The following is a 20,393-nucleotide window of genomic DNA, read 5'->3' as shown; positions in this document are numbered from 1 at the left end:
TCTACCTAACATAAAGGAAACAGTCCTCTTTGGATTTAGGGTTCTCACGGAAGGACTTGATGATGATGGTCATGTAGACTTCTGGCTTTTAGTCCATCACTGTTGGAGCATCAGGATGCTTTGAGTAGATGCCACCAAAAGGACACTGGAAAAAGAAACAGAAGAGATAATAGGGGTTAGTACAGATTGAAGAGCCACCATGAATAGTTATTATAATGAATTGGATATACAGAGTATCAGGATTTTAATCACAGTGAAGTTATAAAAAGGCCATGTTAAAGTAATGTGTTTTCAGCAGTGTTTTAAATTGCTCCACTGTATCAGCCTGGCGAATTCCTATTGGCAGGCTATTCCAGATTTTAGGTGCATAGCAGCAGAAGGCCGCCTCACCACTTCTTTTCAGTTTTGTTCTTGGAATTCTAAGGAGACACTCATTTGAGGATCTGAGGTTACGATTTGGAATATAAGGTGTCATACATTCTGATATATAAGATGGGGTGAGATTATTTAAGGCTTTATAAACCATAAGCAGAATTTTAAAGTCAATTCTGAATGACACAGGTAACCAGTGTAGTGACGTTAAGACTGGTGTGATGTGTTCTGATTTTCTTTTCCTAGTTAGGATTCTAGCAGCTGCATTCTGCACTCGTTGCAAATGATTTATATCTTTTTTGGGTAGTCCTGAGAGGAGTGCGTTACAGTAATCTAGTCGTCTGAAAACAAACGCGTGAACTAATTTCTCAGCATCTTTCAGTGATATAAGAGGTCTAACTTTACTTATGTTTCTTAAGTGAAAAAATGCTGTCCTAGTGGTCTGATTAATATGTGATTTAAAATTCAGATTACAGTCAATTACCCCTAAGCTTTTTACCTCCGTCTTGACTTTTAATTCTAATGTATCCAGTTTATTTCTAATAGCCTCATTGTATCCATTATTGCCAATCACTAAGATTTCAGTTTTCTCTTTATTTAACTTGAGAAAGTTACTATTCATCCATTCTGAGATACTAGTCAGACATTGTGTTAGTGAATCAATAGAATCAGGGTCATCAGGTGCTATTGATAAGTGCAGCTGTGTGTCATCAGCATAGCTCTGGTAGCTCACGTTGTGCCCCGAGATAATCTGACCTAATGGAAGCATGTAGATTGAGAAGACACATACACATCACTATGTAAAATAATCCTGTAAACTTGGATAATATCAGTATATGTGCAGAATTACCAAAGTAAAGGAAGAGTATTGGAAATATAAACAGCATGTGCCATGTAGTGCAAGTGATAGTGCTTTAAACCGGCTACTGCTGTGGTTATAAACAGTTGGCAAGTGAATGGCTCAGCAGTTTAATGGCCTGCGAGTCAGATGAGACATCATTGTCAGTTTTGCCACCCTCACTTTTGGAAATACCTTGGCCTGTTTAATCAAAAAACAAAAACCACATGCACAGAATTTTCAAGTCAAATACAACAGCAGTACATTTATACCACATCAATATGCAAGCTTTATATATGAGGCTTCTGGGCTGGACCTGAACTGATGCCCTGAGTTCTTCTATTTTTCTTATTTATTTATTTTTTTTTCCAAAATATAATAGCTTAGTTCCTTACTCAGTGTTGATAGTTTTAGCTGTCTAGTCGCAGTTTTTTTGTTGATGGCCTGTTGTTGTTAAGGCGGAGTGGTGTCTTTAAGGCTAATGATCTGAGCTGGTATCTGGAAGGTTGCCGGTTCAAATCCTGTTACTGCCAGAAGAGATGCTACTCTGTTGGGCCCTGAGCAAGGCCATTAACCAGAAAATTGCTCCAGGGATGCTGTACATTGGCTGCCCCTGTGTTCTAATTTTCTAAGTGTTGTGCGAAAAGTCAGTTTTCCCCCTCGGGGATTAATACAATGTAACAAAAAAAAAAAATGCTAAAATAATGAAGGAAGAAATGACAAATGGAACTTAAAATTTGAATGTGATTTAAAGGGATCCAAGTAATGAATATGTGTGAATTATAACATTTTTTTTAAGAGAGGTAAAATTCCCACTATTATTTTTCTTATATTGTGAGTTTTTTTTTGTAGTAGCATCCTGAAGATTTTCCCAGGCTGATCAGACATACATTGAGGGTGAATGGCAGGGTGTCCTGGTGGATGTAATGCGGGTTTTAATATGCTGAGACATGGGGGAAAAATGTCATTTCTGCAAGTGATATTGAAGCTTATTCTAGTTTTACCCTAATTTTACCCCACAGAATAGCGTGCTGCGGTATGCTTTACAGCAATCACTGGGGACTTGAGCCTTTTTTAGACTTCTGCAAACCTGTATCCATAAATGGTTTTATAAAAGTAGTGTGTGATATTAAAATGCTATAGTCCAGAGAAATTGTTAAAACTTCAACCAGAATCATGCCTAGGTGGTTAGCAGTGCCCAATATACAATTACCAGCAGCACCAGTGAAATCTGCCTCAGGCCAGGGTTTTTAATTCCCAAGCTCTCTGAGCAGATTTATTGATGCATTCACTTGTCCTCCCACATCCCGACGATGTGAACTGAAGTTGATTGGTATCTATAAAGTAGCTCAGTGTGCCTGCCAGTGTTTAATACTGCAAACTCTATTCTCCCGCAGAATGATGCCAGGCTTGTGACTGGCATTGTTGGAGGATGCACTGGCTCCCCTAATACTGTAATGTAAAAGCAATTAGGTAGTTTTAATTGTTTCCCCTCTTGTGATAAAGGTTTACTTTTGTTTACAGCTCTTAGTCCTGAGAATCACCAGTGACTTCTGCTAAGAATGATCGTAGTTTTCAGTTTGTTTTGCTGCTTTTGAATTTATTTCCATTTTATATAGCAGAGCATGAGTGGGTGGGTACTGCGCTAGTTTTCCAAGTGGTTTTCGTTTTTCCTTCCTTCATATTCTGTATTTATTTAATGCATACATCTTCCTTCTGGCAGATGACACTCCATGACCTAGACTATTTTTAATGCTTTTGTCAAATATATATATGAGTATTTTCAAAAACCTTTTAACCTAATAATTTGTAACCAATTATACTGAAATGTGATTTATTTGAGAGGTAAAAGTTTATTGCTACTGGTATTGCAGCTGCTCTCTTTTTTCTTTTTTTAATACCATAGATGTAATGGTTTATGCATTCATGGTAGAGTGTTTGGCACATCTTATGCAGGGAGCTGAGGATCTTAATAGCGCTGGGTGCAAGGCAGGGTATATTCCCAAAATACTTGTTAGATTGCTACAGTATACAGTACTTTCATGGAGATTAATTCAGTGCCTTCAGCCAATCATTATTTGAATCTACTTTTTTCTAACATAAGCTGGCAGAAATATACTTGCTGGTTTTCTCTGTTCTGTATTAACATTTGTCGTTTTCATAAGATTTTAACCTCCTTAGCATTAACTAGAGTTGCGGAAGACGTGCTAATAGCGTTAGTCCCGAGTATCATTCAGGCAACTGTACGGAGGCGTCTTATGTAAGCATTAGAACCGAGAATCACTCGGGCTGTAAAAGTGCCATCAGTGTAAGTCCCGAGCATTACTTGGGCAATGTTATAGGCGGGTCTTGCTTAACCGTTACGTCCAAATATCACATGGGCAAAGGTGTCTTTGTGTCTTCTCCCACCTGTAAGTGTGATCAGTAACCTCCTCTAATAATGGCATCTCCTAAGAAATGTTTTAATACAAGCAGTGATGTTGAGGAGCTTCTCATCAGCAGTGATGACAAAGTGAATTTGTCCACAGGTTGTGAAACTGAAACGGACAGTGAGCCGAGCCTGAAAGTGATTCTGATAAATCCAAAAGTGACCCTCGCATCTGGCTGTCTGTTGACCCTGCTTCAAATAAACCAGGACCACCTTGTTTTGATTTTGTGGAGCAGCCAGGAATAAAAGTGGACTTTGACAGCCAAGATCCCCTCACTTACCTGAAGTTATTCCTCGATGATGACATGATCAACAGGATTGTTGCCAAGACAAATCGTTATGCTGAACAGTCCGTTCAAAAAGATGGGAACCAGTACCTGCTGATGATATCTGGGCCTTTTTAGGCTAATTGATATTGCAAGGACTTGTAGTGAAACCTGTGCAGCGATGGTACTGGTCAAAGAACAAAATTTTGGCAACACCGTTCTTTGGAGAAATTATGTTCGAGTGTAGGTTTTCATTAATAATGAAATATCCGCACTTTAACAACAATGAAGACTTTGATGAGAATACCCATCCAGCACCCAAGATTAAGAAGATTTTGAGATATACCAGGCCATTGTAGCATAATGTCGGAGAGTTTACATTTCAGACCGCGATGTCAACATCGATGAAAGTCTCGTGGCTTATAAGGGCAAACTGTCCACACTACAGCTAAAGAGACGCAGTTGACCCAGCACATCACGGATCAATCCAGAGTGACTCACTGGTAGACATTGATTGTTTAAAGAATTCTTATTGGTATTATTGATTATATACCTCCAACAGAAAACCAAACAGCATGGTTATGAGCTGCTGTGTATCTTGTTATCAGATGACCTGTGACAGATGCCGAACACGGAAGCTACAAACTAACTTCTTAGGTTCTTTTCTTAATGGGAGATAGGAAGAAATGTCAAAGCCAGCTACACAACTGTACCTGTTTTACTGTCTGCATTATACCCCACATATTCTACCCCAGGAGGCTATTCAGCCCTAGCAGGCTGCTTCGTTGACTATGCGGTCTTTACTTTCAGTCCTTTACTTCAACCCAGTTTAATAATCTGGGACTTCTTGAAAGTTTCCTTTTGAACCCTACAAAAGAAAGAATGTATAATGAAAAGGAAAAGCAAACAATGTAGGAAAAATACTTGGAAATAAATATGCATTGTACATGAAAGAACAATTTTGTAAAGTTGGTTATAGGAGTGCAAAGCCTATTGACTATATAGACAACATTGATGCACTACATATTAATTAAATTTTATGGCTGTCTACAATAAGATAATCTATTTCAAAAAATATTTTAAATGATTAAGTATTGAAGTTAATTTTTTCCCCTTAATTTTACTTAAGTTAGTTGTAGTCATGTTCCTATATGCACAAATGTCAGTGTTGCACTTCATAAACAAAAACCTTTGTCTCAATAAGTGTTTAATTATATAATTGGCTCTCAAGCAGCTTCCACAATAATAACTTGAAATACTCAGTTATAGTATGCAGCACACATTTTTACCACATATACAATTAGTTTTGGATAAGTCCTTGTGAGTAATTTAATAATGAAAAATATTGTTTTACTATGTATAATTATGCATTGATTGTGCTGAGAGCTGAAACATATGTTCTCATGTATTTGGCACATGTCATTTTGCAATGACGTTTTCACAAAAAATTGCAATTCTTTGAATACTGAAGCATTATGTACTGGTTAATGAATAACAGCTTATTGTACACATTATGCTGTACAATTTCATATCATGTTTACAGTAAATGTGCAAGCAAAGTTTGGAATGTTAAGTGTGTGAACACTATAATAAAAATATACTATAATGGCACCCCTGCAAAAGAACCACCTCTTTCAACCCTCACAAACATATGCAGTTTTTAATATCTGGAAAAAATTTGGAATTAACTTGCTTAGAGATCTTTATATAGACAACGTCTTTGCATCCTATGAACAATTACATTCCAAATTTAACATTCCAGCTGCACATTTTTTTCACTATCATCAAATCAGGAACTTTGTTAAACAGAACCTTCCAGATTTTCCTCATCTTGCACCCTCATCCACGCTGGAAAGATTATTGCTCAATTTCAAGGAGTTAGACTCCATCTCTGCAATATATAAAATCCTTTTACAATCCCTCCCTTTCAAAGATCCAAGAGTACACTGGGAAAAAGATCTCTCAATTAATATATCAGAAAAGGAGTGGAAAGTAGCAATGCAGAGAATTCACTCGAGCTCCATATGCGCAAAGCATACAATTATACAACTAAAATTATATATCAAGCACATCTGTCTCGACTAAAACTCTCCAAAATGTTTCCAGGGCATGATCCAACCTGCGAACGTTGCAACCAAGTCCCAGCCTCACTGGGTCACATGTTCTGGGCCTGCTCCAAATTAACATTATTCTGGACAAAAATTTTTAATTACCTCTCAGACAGTCTTGGACTCACAATCCCTCCTAACCCATTAACAGCTGTGTTTGGGGTTCTTCCAGAGGGGCTTAAAGTGGAGAAAGACAAACAAATTGTGATTGCATTCACTACACTGTTGGCACGCAGACTTATTCTGATAAACTGGAAGAACCCAAACTCTCCTCTTTAAGTCAGTGGGAAACTGATGTGTTATATTATTTAAAATTGGAAAAAATCAAATACTCAGTTAGAGGATCTGTGCAGACTTTTTTCAAAACATGGCAGGATCTAATCAGTAATATTTTGAAATGATTTTATAAAGCACAGAGAATTTGTTGATTTAGGTATTTTTAAAAGCCTTAAATTTTACACCGTTTGGCTTGCTCTCTCTCTCAAGGGGATCGATCTGTTCTTAGCATAATTTTTTTTTTTTTTGTAAAAACTTGATTGCTATGTATTGATTGTAATAAAATTAATAAATAAAAAAAAAAAAAAAAAGTGGCACATAATTGCGAGTGGCCTAGCATGTAGTAGGCCAGAGTGTTTGAATTTATCCTCCATTTTCCAATGCTTGAAATTTTATACTCCTTTTCTTCTAACATCATCATAGTCAAAATGATTCCAAATGCTGGACTTAAACATGGACAGAAATGTTTATATTGGAATAGTGATTGCCAGTCAGTGGTTCCATGTGCCATCATTGGTAGCAGAGAAGCAGTGCATTTTGTTATACAGCTATCTACAAAGTATATTGCAATTTGGTAAATAGCACAAAAGATCCTAATACTTCATGAATTAGCTGTATATTCCAGTGGAAAAATACTCTGCTGTGTCAATCTCCTGTTCTTGCTGCAGCACTCGGGGTTAGTTGAAGGTACATCCTTGATAGTGTGACTACAGATATGTATTGTGAATTGTAAAGTTTGAGTTTTCTAAAATGATTGAATGGGTGATAGAAGTCTCTTTTGCTTACCAATTTCCTTTCCTCTTGTTTTGCAGCAATGCACCTCTTCCGTTTACTTCTAAAGTTTGCTACATAAAATATCGTGAGCCTTCAAGTGTTGGTGTGGCCCAACATTTAACCAACACCGTTTTTATTGATAGAGCTCTCATAGTGGTGCCATGTGCAGAAGGTGAGTACGAAATACTTAAATGCGCATGTTATTGTCTTAACTGTTTTTGTGGGATTGCCTAATACTAAAGTCTAAACATGTATTTCACATGCAGAGAACTGATTGGAATCCATCAGTATATTTGCATTATTAGTTTGTAGGATGTAATGGCAACTAAACAAGTGGTGTGATTTTAGTGGTTCAGGTCATCTATTGCTTTAAACATTTTATTACTGACTTGAACATCATGGAAGAGGATGATTCTCCATTCTTTATGAGTAGACTGCAGATTTAATGTACCATTGTAAAATTAAAAAAAAATCCCTTTTAAACATACTTTTTATTTATTTTTCCTTTTGCATTTTATTTTAAGCTCAGTTTCCTTTAGGATCATATGTCTTTGATTGTACATTCCAGATAAAGAACTACAAAACTCCAGGAATCCAGTAGGTGTTGTTAAAAAAATAATAAAACCTTATTTTGGTAAACACATGGCAATGTTAGCAATTTTGTAAAAGTCATGGTAATTAAGTAATGCTCTCCTTTATTAATTTTTGTTTTGTTTTTAGGGAATCTAATTTTTGTGCTTGGTATTATTTTAACATTGTCAGAGAATGTGTATACCACATAATGATTTTTATATTGAAAAAGGGTTGATTTAATACATGCAGTATGTTTAGAATCTCTAAATTAACAGGACACTTTGCTTTTAGACAACTATTTACTCGTCTGCTTTAACTGAGCTATTTAAATGTTATTGATCAGATGCTTTTTCATTTTTGTGTTAATTTCAAAGAGCATGACATTCTTTTGAAACCTAATGTCTGTCTTGGAACTACTGTATGTGTACAGAGGGTTCTGCTCTTTTTCTGTTGTACCGAGATTGTTTTTGAATTTGGCAAAAAGTCATCACCTATGCAACCTATCATTACTGCTCAGTTTGTTTCTGTGTACAGATTGCCTTTAACACAAGCATCTGTTGTCATAAAGTTTAGTTACTGTTATGCAAATTCTACTGAATAAACAACTTATGAATTGCCTGTTTCAGGCTAGGGATTTTGTTCCCTAGATATTAGACAATTTCTTCTATATGCATGTATAGTTTGAGGGTCATAAATGTAAAAATCAGTAAATCAGAAAAATCTGTAACAGAAAACACAATTTTGAAGAGAAGGGATAGCATCTTACATTCTGATATTTTTTTATTTTGTTTATTGTCCACATTTAATGGTAGATGGCTTCAAAATTTATTAATTTGGTTTTGTATGTTTTTTCTGTGTGATTATGTGTGCATTATCAGATGACTAGACTGGCCAAGGCAGACCTGTTACACATGCCTAAGGCATTGTTTGCCATGCCACTAAACCCGCTGCCAGCCGCAATCTTCATGGGAAATGTGACCGGGAGGATAGCAGCTGAAACCTTTCAAGATGGACACCTTGTCTCCCTTTTTTTATTTTTTATTTTTGTTTTATTTTTTGTTTTATTTATTTTTTTCTCCACTGATTTAATTTTATTTTGTCCCTTGTTTACTTCTCTCAAAATAATATTCTATATCGATTTAGGCTCTGTCCTTTTAAGGTCCTAAATGTGTTCCCTGACTAAATATACCAGTCTTTTTATTTTTTATTTATTTCTTTTTTTAAACAAGCTTATTTGAAAATTAATTTATAAATGAATTATAAGAATAGTCTTTAGACAGGTGTTAAAAACTGCAACCACACAAGAACAGATAAAGTAGTGTCTCTTGGTAAGATTTAGCTCTAAAATGCCTTTAAACTTTACTATTTTGATAAGTTCTTTTATGTGAAAGAGAGATGCTTTTGCCTTTTGTATACAATACCATTAGGTTAAACACTGATCTGCTACTTCTGGGTAAGATATTATACATTATTGGGGAAGGTCAAATCTAAACTTTCTTTAGATACCTTTTAAAGGTGATCTTTTGTGGGGGTGATCTCTTGCATGCCTTGTTATCTATCACTAGTAATTTATGAAGTTAGTTTATTTAAATTCAAATTATTTAAACAAATGTGAGTTGCAGCTGTAGCTTCTGTGCCCTCACAAGGTGTAAATGAAAATATATCAGTGTTTATGTTCGCATTAATTGCATAAATTATTTAATGAACAGCACAGGTTTTAAGTCTTTATGTAACATAAAGCTATATGCTTCATTGTAATGTTTGTCTGTAGCTTTTGAACTTATTTTTTCACTTATTTTTGTGATTTGTATTTGTGACCACTATAGGTATTAGGTAGTAAGCACTGCTAAGTGTGCTACTTAATCACTGGGGTGTGTGGTTTCCTTTTTTGTTTGTTTTTTTTTTTCTTTTTGTTTTGATTTTTTTTTTGTTTATTTTTTTTTTTTGGTTGTATTTTAATTAAAATTACTGGTATGCATGCACAGGGTAATTGGCACTTTATAAAACAGATCCCCAGAACACTAAATTTGGAATGGGTGGGGTGTTAAAGAAAGTAAAGCACTTCTGTTTTATTGTTTTTGAAAACTTTGGTTATTTGCTATTTATGGGGATTACTTTTTTTTAAAAATGTTCTTCTTTTCTGTATCTGATGTTCTGTGTGCTATTAGTGATGCAGCCAACATGAACGGTTGTCTTGTGTTACACATCTTTCCAACACTGCGAAACGATCGCCTGGGAAAAGCGTCCATGCTTGATATCGTATGGTTCATGACCAATAAGTGTCCAGTACAGGTGACCCATAGCTCAAAGTGTAACTAATTCTCTTCTTTTTTTAGATCTTAAAAAAGGGAAAAAACATTTCCTGTTAGTAAATCTATTAATTTGACAGTTTATTTTATTTTTTTACGTTAGGTAATTTATACATGTATTAGTTCTTGTGTAAAAGGTATTCTTAGTTAAATGGTAGAATGGATGTGTACCTTATTTAATTTTTGTGAAATAAGTCCTCCTTTATGTTTCTCGCTAAAGTGAGGATGGTTTCATTTTTCTTGACTTAAATGATGGTGTCCTTATTTGAGCTCCTTACGTTCTAGTTTAGTAGGAGTTTGATCAGATTTATTGGGGTGTTTGAGAAATCAAATAAGGACATAATAAATTGGTCTGAACCACTGCAACTATTTAACAAAGTGTTTGTCCTGCAGGTAAGATCCCAGAAGAAGCCAAGGCCCTGTCCCTTTTAGCACCTGCCACTACTGTGGCAAGTTTGATACCAGGAGCAGGGCTGTTACCAATACCAGCTCCAGCCCCACTCTCCTCTGTAAGTGTCATTGCACCAGAACTTTCTATTGATGTCTGTATATTTGGTTTGCTCTAAACTGAAGTTGTGTTGTGACTGAATTATTTCAGGTGATGTTAACAATCATATTTACAATGTTGGCTGTTGCAATCTGTACTTTTAAGTACATAGCCAGTTTAATTCTATTTCTGTCTTGGTAACATTTGGGTTTTTATTGAATGGTCACGTAAGTATCACAAACCGTGCAGTAATTTAGTGCAGTTTAGAATATTAATAAAAATACTTCACTTAAAAATGTTTCCAGGAAATATTTTTTATACTGATGCATTATTGTATTGTTGCAGAGCATGATGCAACTTTGTGATTATATTTGACTGTCCTCACCATTTATTAAAATTGTACTTGTTGGTCTGTATTGTTTTAACACCAGGTTATTGAAATTTGTGCACACATGCAACTCTCATTAGGGTTCATTTTGAAAATACCGTAATTTAAGAGACTAGTGTTTCATTGCAGGAACTTTTCTTCCTTCACTGATTTTTTTAGTGCCTTTAATTTTTGGTGCAGTTTTAGTATGGCACCATGTTTTCACTTTTCTTTTGAGAAAACTGAAACTGATATTTAATCTGCTGACTAAGCATTGTATGTTTTTTTTTTTGAGGTTTTAGTTTTAAAGTTAATCCAAAAAGAATTATTTTGAAATGTTTTCTTTTTAATATGAATTGTAGGTAGTACAGATGATGTTAGGTTAAAGCATACATTCATAAAGTCAGATGGTAATCCACTGAACTTTTCCAAAAACACCCCCTTTCGCCTGTCATGTTTCACTGTTATTTTTAAGTTTTAAGCTGTTTTCTCTAAAATAAGAAAGAAAGCATTAACAGATATTTTTCAGCGCAACTTCCGACTTACATACATTTAGTTACGAATGTTCACAGGAATGTTACCCTTTCATAACTGAGGACCCACCTGTTTTAGCTTTCTACCTCCACCTACTCTGTACTCAGAAGGTAAAAAAATTACTATACTTTGAGAAGGAAGGGGTTTCTCTTTTTCACTGAACAAAATACAGTTGGTTTAATTAATAAATCAGAAATATGAATAGGCTGTTCCTAGACGTGATGGGCAAATACTAGATGGCAATTTAAAAAATGTGGTGTAATGAGATACATTTTAGCAACATTGAGAAATTTCAGCTCACTAGTGAGTATTCCTTCCTGTTCTCCATAGCCTCTTTGACCTCTCCAATTGCTCTGCTTGCCTACATGTTGTTGTCTTCTGTCCTCTCCAGCTTTAGTGTATCTATAGCTTCTCTGGTTGCACTACGTGTTTCATTAATCAAAACGCAAAATTAAGCATGTTGATAAACTAGTTAAATTCAGTCGGTTAGGTGTGAGTTGGCATGCTGTACTCACTGAAGCAGCAATGCTTACTGCATTACCCTCTATTGCCAGCTCTCAAGAGGGGTGAATGACTGTAGCACTGCTCTGTAAAGTATGCTTGCCTGTGCACACCAAGTTAATTGTACAAAACCACACAAACGTTTGAAACGACGAGTGTGCCTAAAATAAGTCCATAATCCAAAAGGCAAGTCCAAAAATGACTAAGAATTCTTGTACATAAACACAATAGATAACAAGGGCAGAAAATTCCAAACAAGAAGAAAATGATAATTAAATTAAAATAATCTAGTAAACAAAAGCAAGATTTAAAAAAAAATAATAATCAAGAGGTGCTTCAGATAGTGAATTTTGCAAATATACAAATGCCAATATTTGACCACTGACACTACCTGAGATGAACATTTTTACATGTTTCCTACACCTCCATTCTGCGACTGGCCTGCAAAAGACAATCGGAAGGGCCAGGAGCAGGTTAGACAAGAAGATGCATGAAGATTGAAATCGCCACATAATATCGTACAGATCCACATCAACAAAGAAGCCATTATAATTAAAACATTAAAGGTAAAATGCATTAAAGTCAGAGGGTCAGCAATCGTATTTTAGAGAAACATTAACACATTTTTGGCAAATTCTGAAATATACAAAACCAGCATTCTTCAGAGAAAATTAGTTTTTGTTGTAGATTAAGATAATATGGGACATTTCTTTAATATTGACTTAAGGATCAATTGGAACAAACCAAATTGACACAAAACAGTGCAACATAGGGAATTACAGTTATTGGCTACGTACTATTAACTTGTTTCGTTTTACACGATACACATCCACTGAAGGATTAGGAATTATCTAATAAATACTTTCCCCAAAAATGTTTTATCCTGTGACATAATGTTAATGATTAGACCTTTGATAGCATCACTCAGAGTTAGGATGCCGTCTCTTGATATTTTGGATAATCTTGCTCTTCAGAGACTATACCATGTTTTACATAGATTGATGAAGAGTGTTTATTTTGAATCTCCTTCATTCCTTGTCTGAGGTGTTGACTTAGAGGTTTTTATCCAATTGTTGAATCAGTTTAGAAACAGGTGTTTGGTGTATGGTAAGTGATTTAAATAACACATCCAATGGAGAATAATTCTGTTTTCCATTTGATTAATTTTCGTTTTGCTATAATTACTTTGTGGCAATATGCAGCTTGCTCAGAAAGAGATTGCAATGATTCTCACACTGGGCCATACTGTGGATCTTTGCTCTGGGTCAGTGTAGCGTATACCTAACTAACGACTTAAAGTGAACTATGTTTGTAATATTGCAGCTTGGTATCCCAATTGGCACACTGGGAGCATTGCAGGCTGGCCTCGATCCTACACTGGCAGCTCTGGGAGGAATCTCTTCACAACCCCCATTGATGGGAAATGTGGATCCCTCTAAAATTGATGAAATTAGAAGAACAATTTATGTTGGCAACTTGAATTCGCAGGTAATTCTGACCATGATGCAAACACTTTGCTGCAATGAATAATTTGGTTGTTAAAGCTTCTAAAATATCAATTTGATACTGAATCGCTTCTAAATTTCTCTATAACGTGATAAACTGACTTCAGTGGTTTATTCAGTAAATCATTGTTTTATTTTTGATTAATTTCCTGTGCAGTTTTCCTACCATACTAATTTTGATTTGTGTTGCCTGTGTTGCAGTACTGTTGATAATTAGTTTATGCAGTTTCTAAGAAGAACTTACCTTTTTAGATGCTGCAGTCTGATCTTAAAAGTAGAACTTATTTGTATTGAGTCGTCCCCCGCCCCATTGCACTTCATTATTCAGATTTAGCATTTATTCTTAGTGTGTGAATGGTAATTTAAGTTTGTTGTTTGTTTAATTTGGGTTTGTAGAATTTCTTTGTAAACTTCTCCGTTTTTGTTAGTGTTCCTAGTGAATTTAGTTTGATTGGATTGCAGCTGATATAAGTAGCTGAACATTAAGGAGCTGAACATTAGAATGGGCTTTTTCTGAGGATGCTTTTTAGCTTGAGGTATATAAAATACTAAATAGATTCATATTCTCGTCCTGTTTTAATAGTTTAAAAAGTTCCAAAGTGCCCCAGTTGCAAAAAAGCAGTAATTCTTAACACATTGGACCATATTTTTGATATTTGAGTCCATAGAAATACTTCATGTAAAACCTATTGTGCAGTGAACAAATGCCGATTTGCTGAATAAATGTTTTATTTAAATCAATAACAAAGAAATAAAGAAAAATCTTACACGCTCAATTTAAAAGATTTAGCTCTGCTATAAATAGAAAGCAGCAGAACATAAACATGTAGACACTTAGGCATCACTACTTTCAAGATTTGTGAAAAATCTGCAGCCATTGCGCCAGAAAAAACGCTTTTTAGTACTACGTGTGACACATTAAATAAGTGCAGACGTTTCTCTGTCCAAAACTTAAATACTCATTATGCACCCATCTATAATGCTGGTTTGTTATAATAAATGATACATATAACAAGCAGTTTATAAATTAGAGTAGTAAGTAACTCTTTGTTGGTTTATAAACCCCTTTCAAACTTCTCCCAAGAATTGCATATATAAACCACCTAACATGATGGAAAGACTCAAATGCAGGCGCTAGTACACAAATATACAAATCTGACATTCATTTTAATTTCAAGTATTATTGCTGAATTGTATACAATAGCAAAATTAATTGTACAACCCCAATTCCAAAAAAGTTGGGACACTGTGTAAAATGTAAATAAAAACAGAATGCAATGATTTGCAAATCTCACAAACCCATATTTTATTCATAATAGAGCATAAAAAGCATACTAGATGTTTAAAGTGAGAAAGTGTACTATTTTAAGAAATGAATAAGGTCATGATGGCAGCAACACGTCTCAAAAAAGTTGGGACAGGGCCATTTTTACCACTGTGTAGCATCCCCTCTTCTTTTAACGACAGTCTGTAAACGTCTGGGAACTGAGGACACCAGTTGTTGGACTTTTGGAAGAGGAGTATTGTCTCATTCTTGTCTGATATACTGTTCAACAGTCCTGGGTGGCCTTTTGTCATACTTTTCATTTCATGAGGCACCAAAAGTTTTCAGTTGGTGAAAGGTCTGGACCGCAGTACCCGGACTCTTCTACTACATGGCCATGCTGCTGTAATAGACGTAGTATGTGGTTTAGCATTTTCTTGCTAAAGTATGCAAGGCCTTTGTCCTAAAAGCACATGTTACTCTAAAAACCTGTATGTAACTTTCAGCATTAATGATGCCTTTCCAGATGTGCAAGATGCTAATTCCATAGGCACTAATGCACCCCTATACTATCAATGATGTAGGCTTTTGAACTGAGCGCTGAAAACAAGCTGGATTGTCCTCCTTCTCTTTAGTCCGGATGAGACATTTATGTTTTCCAAAAAGAATTTTTAAAATTTCAATTCATCTGACCGCTGAACATTTTTTAACTTTGTCTCAGTCCATTTTAAATGAGCTTTGGCCCTGAGAAGATCACGTTCACTCTTGGCTTATTCTTTGCATTATAGAGCTTTAACATGCATTTGTGGATGGCATGGTGAACTGTGTCACAGACAGTGATTCCTGGAACTGTTCCTGAGGCCATGCAGTGATTTCCATGACAGAATCATGACTGGTTTTAATGCTTTGCTGCCTGAGGGTATCCAATACTGATTTTCAGCTTTGTCCCTTACATACAGAGATTTTTCCAGATTCACTGAATTTTTTGATAATGATATTATTTACTGTAGATGATGAGATATTTAAGGTCTTCGCCCTTTTATATTGAGGAACATTATTCTGAAATTGTTCCACAATTTGTAGATGTAGTTTTTTTGCAGATCGTTGAACCTCTGCCCATCTTTACTTCTGAGAGACTGCCTCTCTAAAATGCTCTTTTTATGCCCAATCACGTGACAGACCTGTTGCAAAATGTTCCTCTGTTTCTTTTTAGTACCACTTAATTTTCCATCCTTTTGTTGCACACTCCTAAGTTTTTTGAGACATGTTGCTGCCCTCAAATACAATATGAGCAAATATTTTTAATGAAATAGTAAAATGTGTAAATTCTAAGTTCTATTGTGAATAAAATAAATACTTTTGAGATTTACAAATTATTGTATTGTTTTAATTTACATTTTACACAACATCCCTACTTTTTTGGAATTGGGGTTGTAACTTTAATGCATAAATATGTGACCATTTTTATGCGTTTTTACTTTGCAAGAATTGTTTATAATTATCCTTTTCATAGACTTTTGTTAAAGCCAGCTATGGACTATGGGTTAAGAAACTGTAAATTTATCTGCAAGAAAAGAATTTATCGTGTTAATCTTGGAATACTCTTTTGTCTTGATTGCCATATTTTCATGTAATAGAATGTATGAACACATGAATTATGGGTTTTACATTGTTTATTTATTCCACTAAATTATCATTGTCATTATTTTCTCCTGTAGACTACAACGGCAGAGCAGCTCCTAGAATATTTCAAGCAAGTTGGAGATGTGAAGTTTGTAAGGATGGCTGGTGATGAGACACAACCAACTCGTTTTGCATTTGTGGAATTTGCCGATCAAGATTCTGTACCAAGAGCCTTAGCATTCAATGGTGTAATGTTTGGAGACAGACCATTAAAGTAAGTTATTCTGAGAGATTAGAAGTACATCTAAAGTAAAATGTTACCATGTTTTGTTTATTAATTAAATTACATTCATCAATTTGTCTGATCCTGCATAAATCCAACTTGAGGGTCAACGTATTTGGAGTTTGTTCTGACAACATCTGGGACAATGCAGAAATCACCCTGTATAGAGTACCAGTGCATTGCAGATTAGGTTTAAACCCATGCGCTCTTCCTCACTTCTCCATATAAGTTCTCCCTCTATGACTCACAGTGTTGACAGTTAACCTAACATGCATGTCTTTGAGATGGTGGAGGAAAGTCAGAGTGTATGTAGAGGAAGTTTAGGGGGTCACACAAAGATACTATTATAATGCTTTAAGGAGTACTCTACCCTAAGTGATAAAAATGTTACTTATGTCATGTAGTTTGTTGTGATGATCAGGAAAAATTATTTATCTCATACTTTCATGCAGAATGAGAGAAAACAATTTATGGTACTAGGGGGCTTTGCCCCCTGCTCGCTTCGCTTGCCAACCCACACATTTGGTTTTTCGAATACACACTTTGAAGATTTTTTTTTTCTTTGAATTGTTGCTATTTCATTAGTTTCACTTTTATTTCAGAACTTCTGTAAAACCAATATTTGGAATCTTTCCTGTCCCAATATGCTGAATCTTTTAAATGAGGTCTGTGAGACTTGTGTTTAATGACTTTGTGCCATAATTCAGGACATGTTTCTCTGTTTGGAATTTCAGCACTGACAAAACTTTCCATATCATCAGCAGTTAATATTTTTTTTATTTTTTTTTTTGCAAAGTAACCAATAAACGCATGTGAGTTAAACCCCATGTCCCAGTGTATGAAATTCTCTGACTTAAACTAATTTCCTTTTGTTTGCATCAATACGATCTGTGCTATCTTTTTTTTGGAGACTCTGGCGACTGACGTAATAAAGTGGCACAAATGTTCTACTTTAACAATCGCTTCCTGTGTACCCCAAACACAACTGTCTAGCATCCTCTCCAACCCCCTTCCCACGAGTCTCGCCTCCCCCTTACTGCATCAGTCAGTACCCAGCTATCAGTCTTCAGTGCTGTACTCTGCCCTTCTTTTGCTATTTCATTAGTTTCACTTTTATTTCAGAGCTTCTGTAAAAACAATATTTGTAATCTTTCTTGTCTCACTATGCTGAATCTTTTAAATAATGTCTGTGAGACTTGTGTTTAAAGACTTTGTACCATAATTTAGGATAGGTTTCTCAGTTTGGAATTTCATCACAGACAAAACGATCCACATCATCAGCAGTTAATAATTCTTTTGCAAAGTAACCAATAGATGCATTTGAGTTAAACCCTTTTTTTGAAATTCTCTGACTTAAACTACTTTCCTTTTGTTTTTTGTCAGTGCGATCTGTGCTATCTTTTTTTTTTGATACTGTAGCGACTGATGTAATAAAGTGTCACAAAAGTTCTACTTTAACAGTCGCCAACTGTGTAACCCCAAGCACAACTTTCTAGCACCCTCTCCAACCCCCCTCCCACAGGTGTCGCCTCCCACTTACCGCATCAATAGCACCTAACTATCAGTATGCCGTGCTGTACTCTGCCCTTCCTCGAGTGGACCTAACAGTCACTTAAAACAACAAAGGCTTCAGCTTGGCTGGGACGCTACAATACTTTCGCCTGTTGCTGCATTCACATTCTTTACCTTTCTCTGCATATGTATTGCGCCTTGGGTGTCTTTTCTCTGCGATGCTCTTTCTTCTTTGCTAAAGGCACATGACTGAATGTTTTGCTGGCTGTCCGTGGTCTTATTTGATAAGAAGGGCATGTCTTGCAAGAATCTTATATTCCACGGCCCCGCAAGATGCTCCGTTGTCAGTCTTTTTTGTCTTGCGGGTCTTTAAAATGTCTTTGTAGAACTTCTGAGAAGATCACGTCTCGTCGCCTGGCTTTTACATTCCAGGGTTTTCTTTTATATATAGAGAGACAACAGAAATTAATGATGATCCGTTCTGTCCAATGGCAAACAATGTGAAAACATCCATGAAAAAAAAGAAAATTCTCACTTTACTCATGTTGCATAATCCACATTTTAATTATCATGTTGAATGCTTAAAACATGTAAAATGCTTGCCCTTTTTGCTAAAGTATTAATACTTCTGAAAAAAGTTATTGTTGAAGGTAAACAGGAAAAGTGTATTCCCATGATTCTATGCTTTTAAATTGAAAACCTGCCTCCTCCCCTCATTTATTGGTCAAGAGCCCTATCTTCAATCGAAAATATTCAATATTAAAATGTGCCTTTCCTGTTTATATTCTATTCTGATTTCTGAAGAAGTGAGTAGTAATAGTACAGGTTGAGTATCCCTAAACCGAAATGTCTGGGCCCAGAAGTATTTTGGATATTACTGGTTTTGGAATATTTGCATATTTTGCATGTTTGCACCTTCCTAAAGCACTCATCCTCAATTCCTCCAGTGTGTGCTCTTTTAAACTGCCTGGCTTTCAAGGAGAAAGTAAAAGAAACTGAGTAATAGACTCAGAACTGTTTAATAAATAAATAAAAAGCTAAGGTAACTGTTATCCATTCTGGATCTCAGTAACACAAAGTAACTGAAGACTAATGATAAATTTGTACATTGTAATGAGCTCAGTGACATAAAAGACAGACAAATACAATTGTAGACTAGTAAAGCTAATTTTCATCTCTCATTTGCAAAGTGCTTCTCTGTGCTATGATATCTTTTTGTCATTTTGTCAGTTGCATCAATATATGGCATAACAACAGCAAATAGAATTTAGGTAAGCATTGTGTTGTGTGTGCAGTCAAGTTCTGACTGGCCATATGTCAAATCGGCCGTATGTCAAGCACAAAGTGTTCAGACCAATGCAACCGAGTCTCTTTCGGTCACCGGTACACATACTTTAACTGCCATTAAGAAGTAGCACAATGTGATGTTTGAGTCTCTGTGTAAAGGGTGGCGGTGCTGCCCAAACACACAAGAATTTCACATGGAGCAGTGTTGTTCAAAACAAACCTTAAAGGCTCCTCCAAGAGTCGAAAAACCATGCCAAATCTGCGACTGAGAGTGTCCCTTTTAAGGATAGCGCACTACCTAAAAGAACCATGTAAAGAACAAAGAAATAATTGGCACTTGACTGTTTTATTCAGGGAGGCAAAGTGCCTCAGTGGCTGGCACTGCTGCCTCACAGCTCAGGTCCCATTTATGGCCATAATAATTGGTCCAGCATTGCTGGCAGACACTTCCTTACCATTCAAAGATTATAATCCTCTCAAAACTAGTTCAGTTTCTCCTTCCCCGTTGATGTCTTCTTTGACCAAAGTATCACTTTCTCATAATGGTTCTGGTGGAGGTTCTTCTGATGCAAATGTATTTTTTTCAGGAATATATCTAATGCGTTTTTCATTTTTGTTTCAATTTAGGGTGTACTCAAACTAAGCATGTTTGTTCTGTACTGTGCATGAGCATGATTACCTTCCTGGATTCTTGCACAGGTTTTGTTTGAGGGTGTTAAGGCATAATGATTACAGGATTTTTTTGTTGTGTTTTTCCACGAAAAATAAACTACAAAATCTCATGACAACTCAAAAGATGTGCATTAGAAGACAATGGAAAAATGGCTGCAGACATAATTCCGGAACCACAATGTTTTATAACATGTCAAGTGCTATATTTTATTGTTAAAATATACAAAATCATACTAAACATATCAAACATGGTTTTCATTTGTTCATTACATACTAAATGTACCTTAAACTTAGTCATGTAGGGTGTATCATTCTATAGCTGCCACATGAATGGAACAGCCTTAATCTTGACCATAGGTACAAATGGCCTCAACTTGATCCGCTGTAGATCGGCCCATGACTGTATATACTGCA

General features: G+C 35.6%; 1 protein-coding gene across 6 annotated transcripts in view; it reads left to right on the top strand.

The window, feature by feature from the left end:
- The window catches only part of srek1 (splicing regulatory glutamine/lysine-rich protein 1), a 60,213-nt gene that overhangs the window by 1,470 nt on the left and 38,350 nt on the right, over positions 1 to 20,393 (top strand). Inside the window, exons 1-6 of one of the 6 annotated variants that reach the window (XM_039758658.1) lie at positions 7,129 to 7,234; positions 7,587 to 7,659; positions 8,514 to 9,946; positions 10,338 to 10,453; positions 13,157 to 13,321; positions 16,321 to 16,499. In XM_039758658.1, the coding sequence (XP_039614592.1) occupies positions 9,763 to 9,946; positions 10,338 to 10,453; positions 13,157 to 13,321; positions 16,321 to 16,499 (644 nt within the window). In that variant the 5' untranslated portion in view covers positions 7,129 to 7,234; positions 7,587 to 7,659; positions 8,514 to 9,762. Of the gene's footprint in view, positions 1 to 7,100; positions 7,235 to 7,586; positions 7,660 to 8,513; positions 9,947 to 10,337; positions 10,454 to 13,156; positions 13,322 to 16,320; positions 16,500 to 20,393 lie in introns of those variants that run through there. The other 5 variants (XM_039758661.1, XM_039758659.1, XM_039758660.1 and 2 more) reach the window with 5 other exon arrangements.

The sequence above is a fragment of the Polypterus senegalus genome, chromosome 7 (genome assembly GCF_016835505.1).
Source record: "Polypterus senegalus isolate Bchr_013 chromosome 7, ASM1683550v1, whole genome shotgun sequence".
Taxonomy (NCBI): domain Eukaryota; kingdom Metazoa; phylum Chordata; class Cladistia; order Polypteriformes; family Polypteridae; genus Polypterus; species Polypterus senegalus.
The sequence above is the reverse complement of the archived record's forward strand: the minus strand, read 5'-3'. Positions and strand labels throughout refer to the sequence as shown.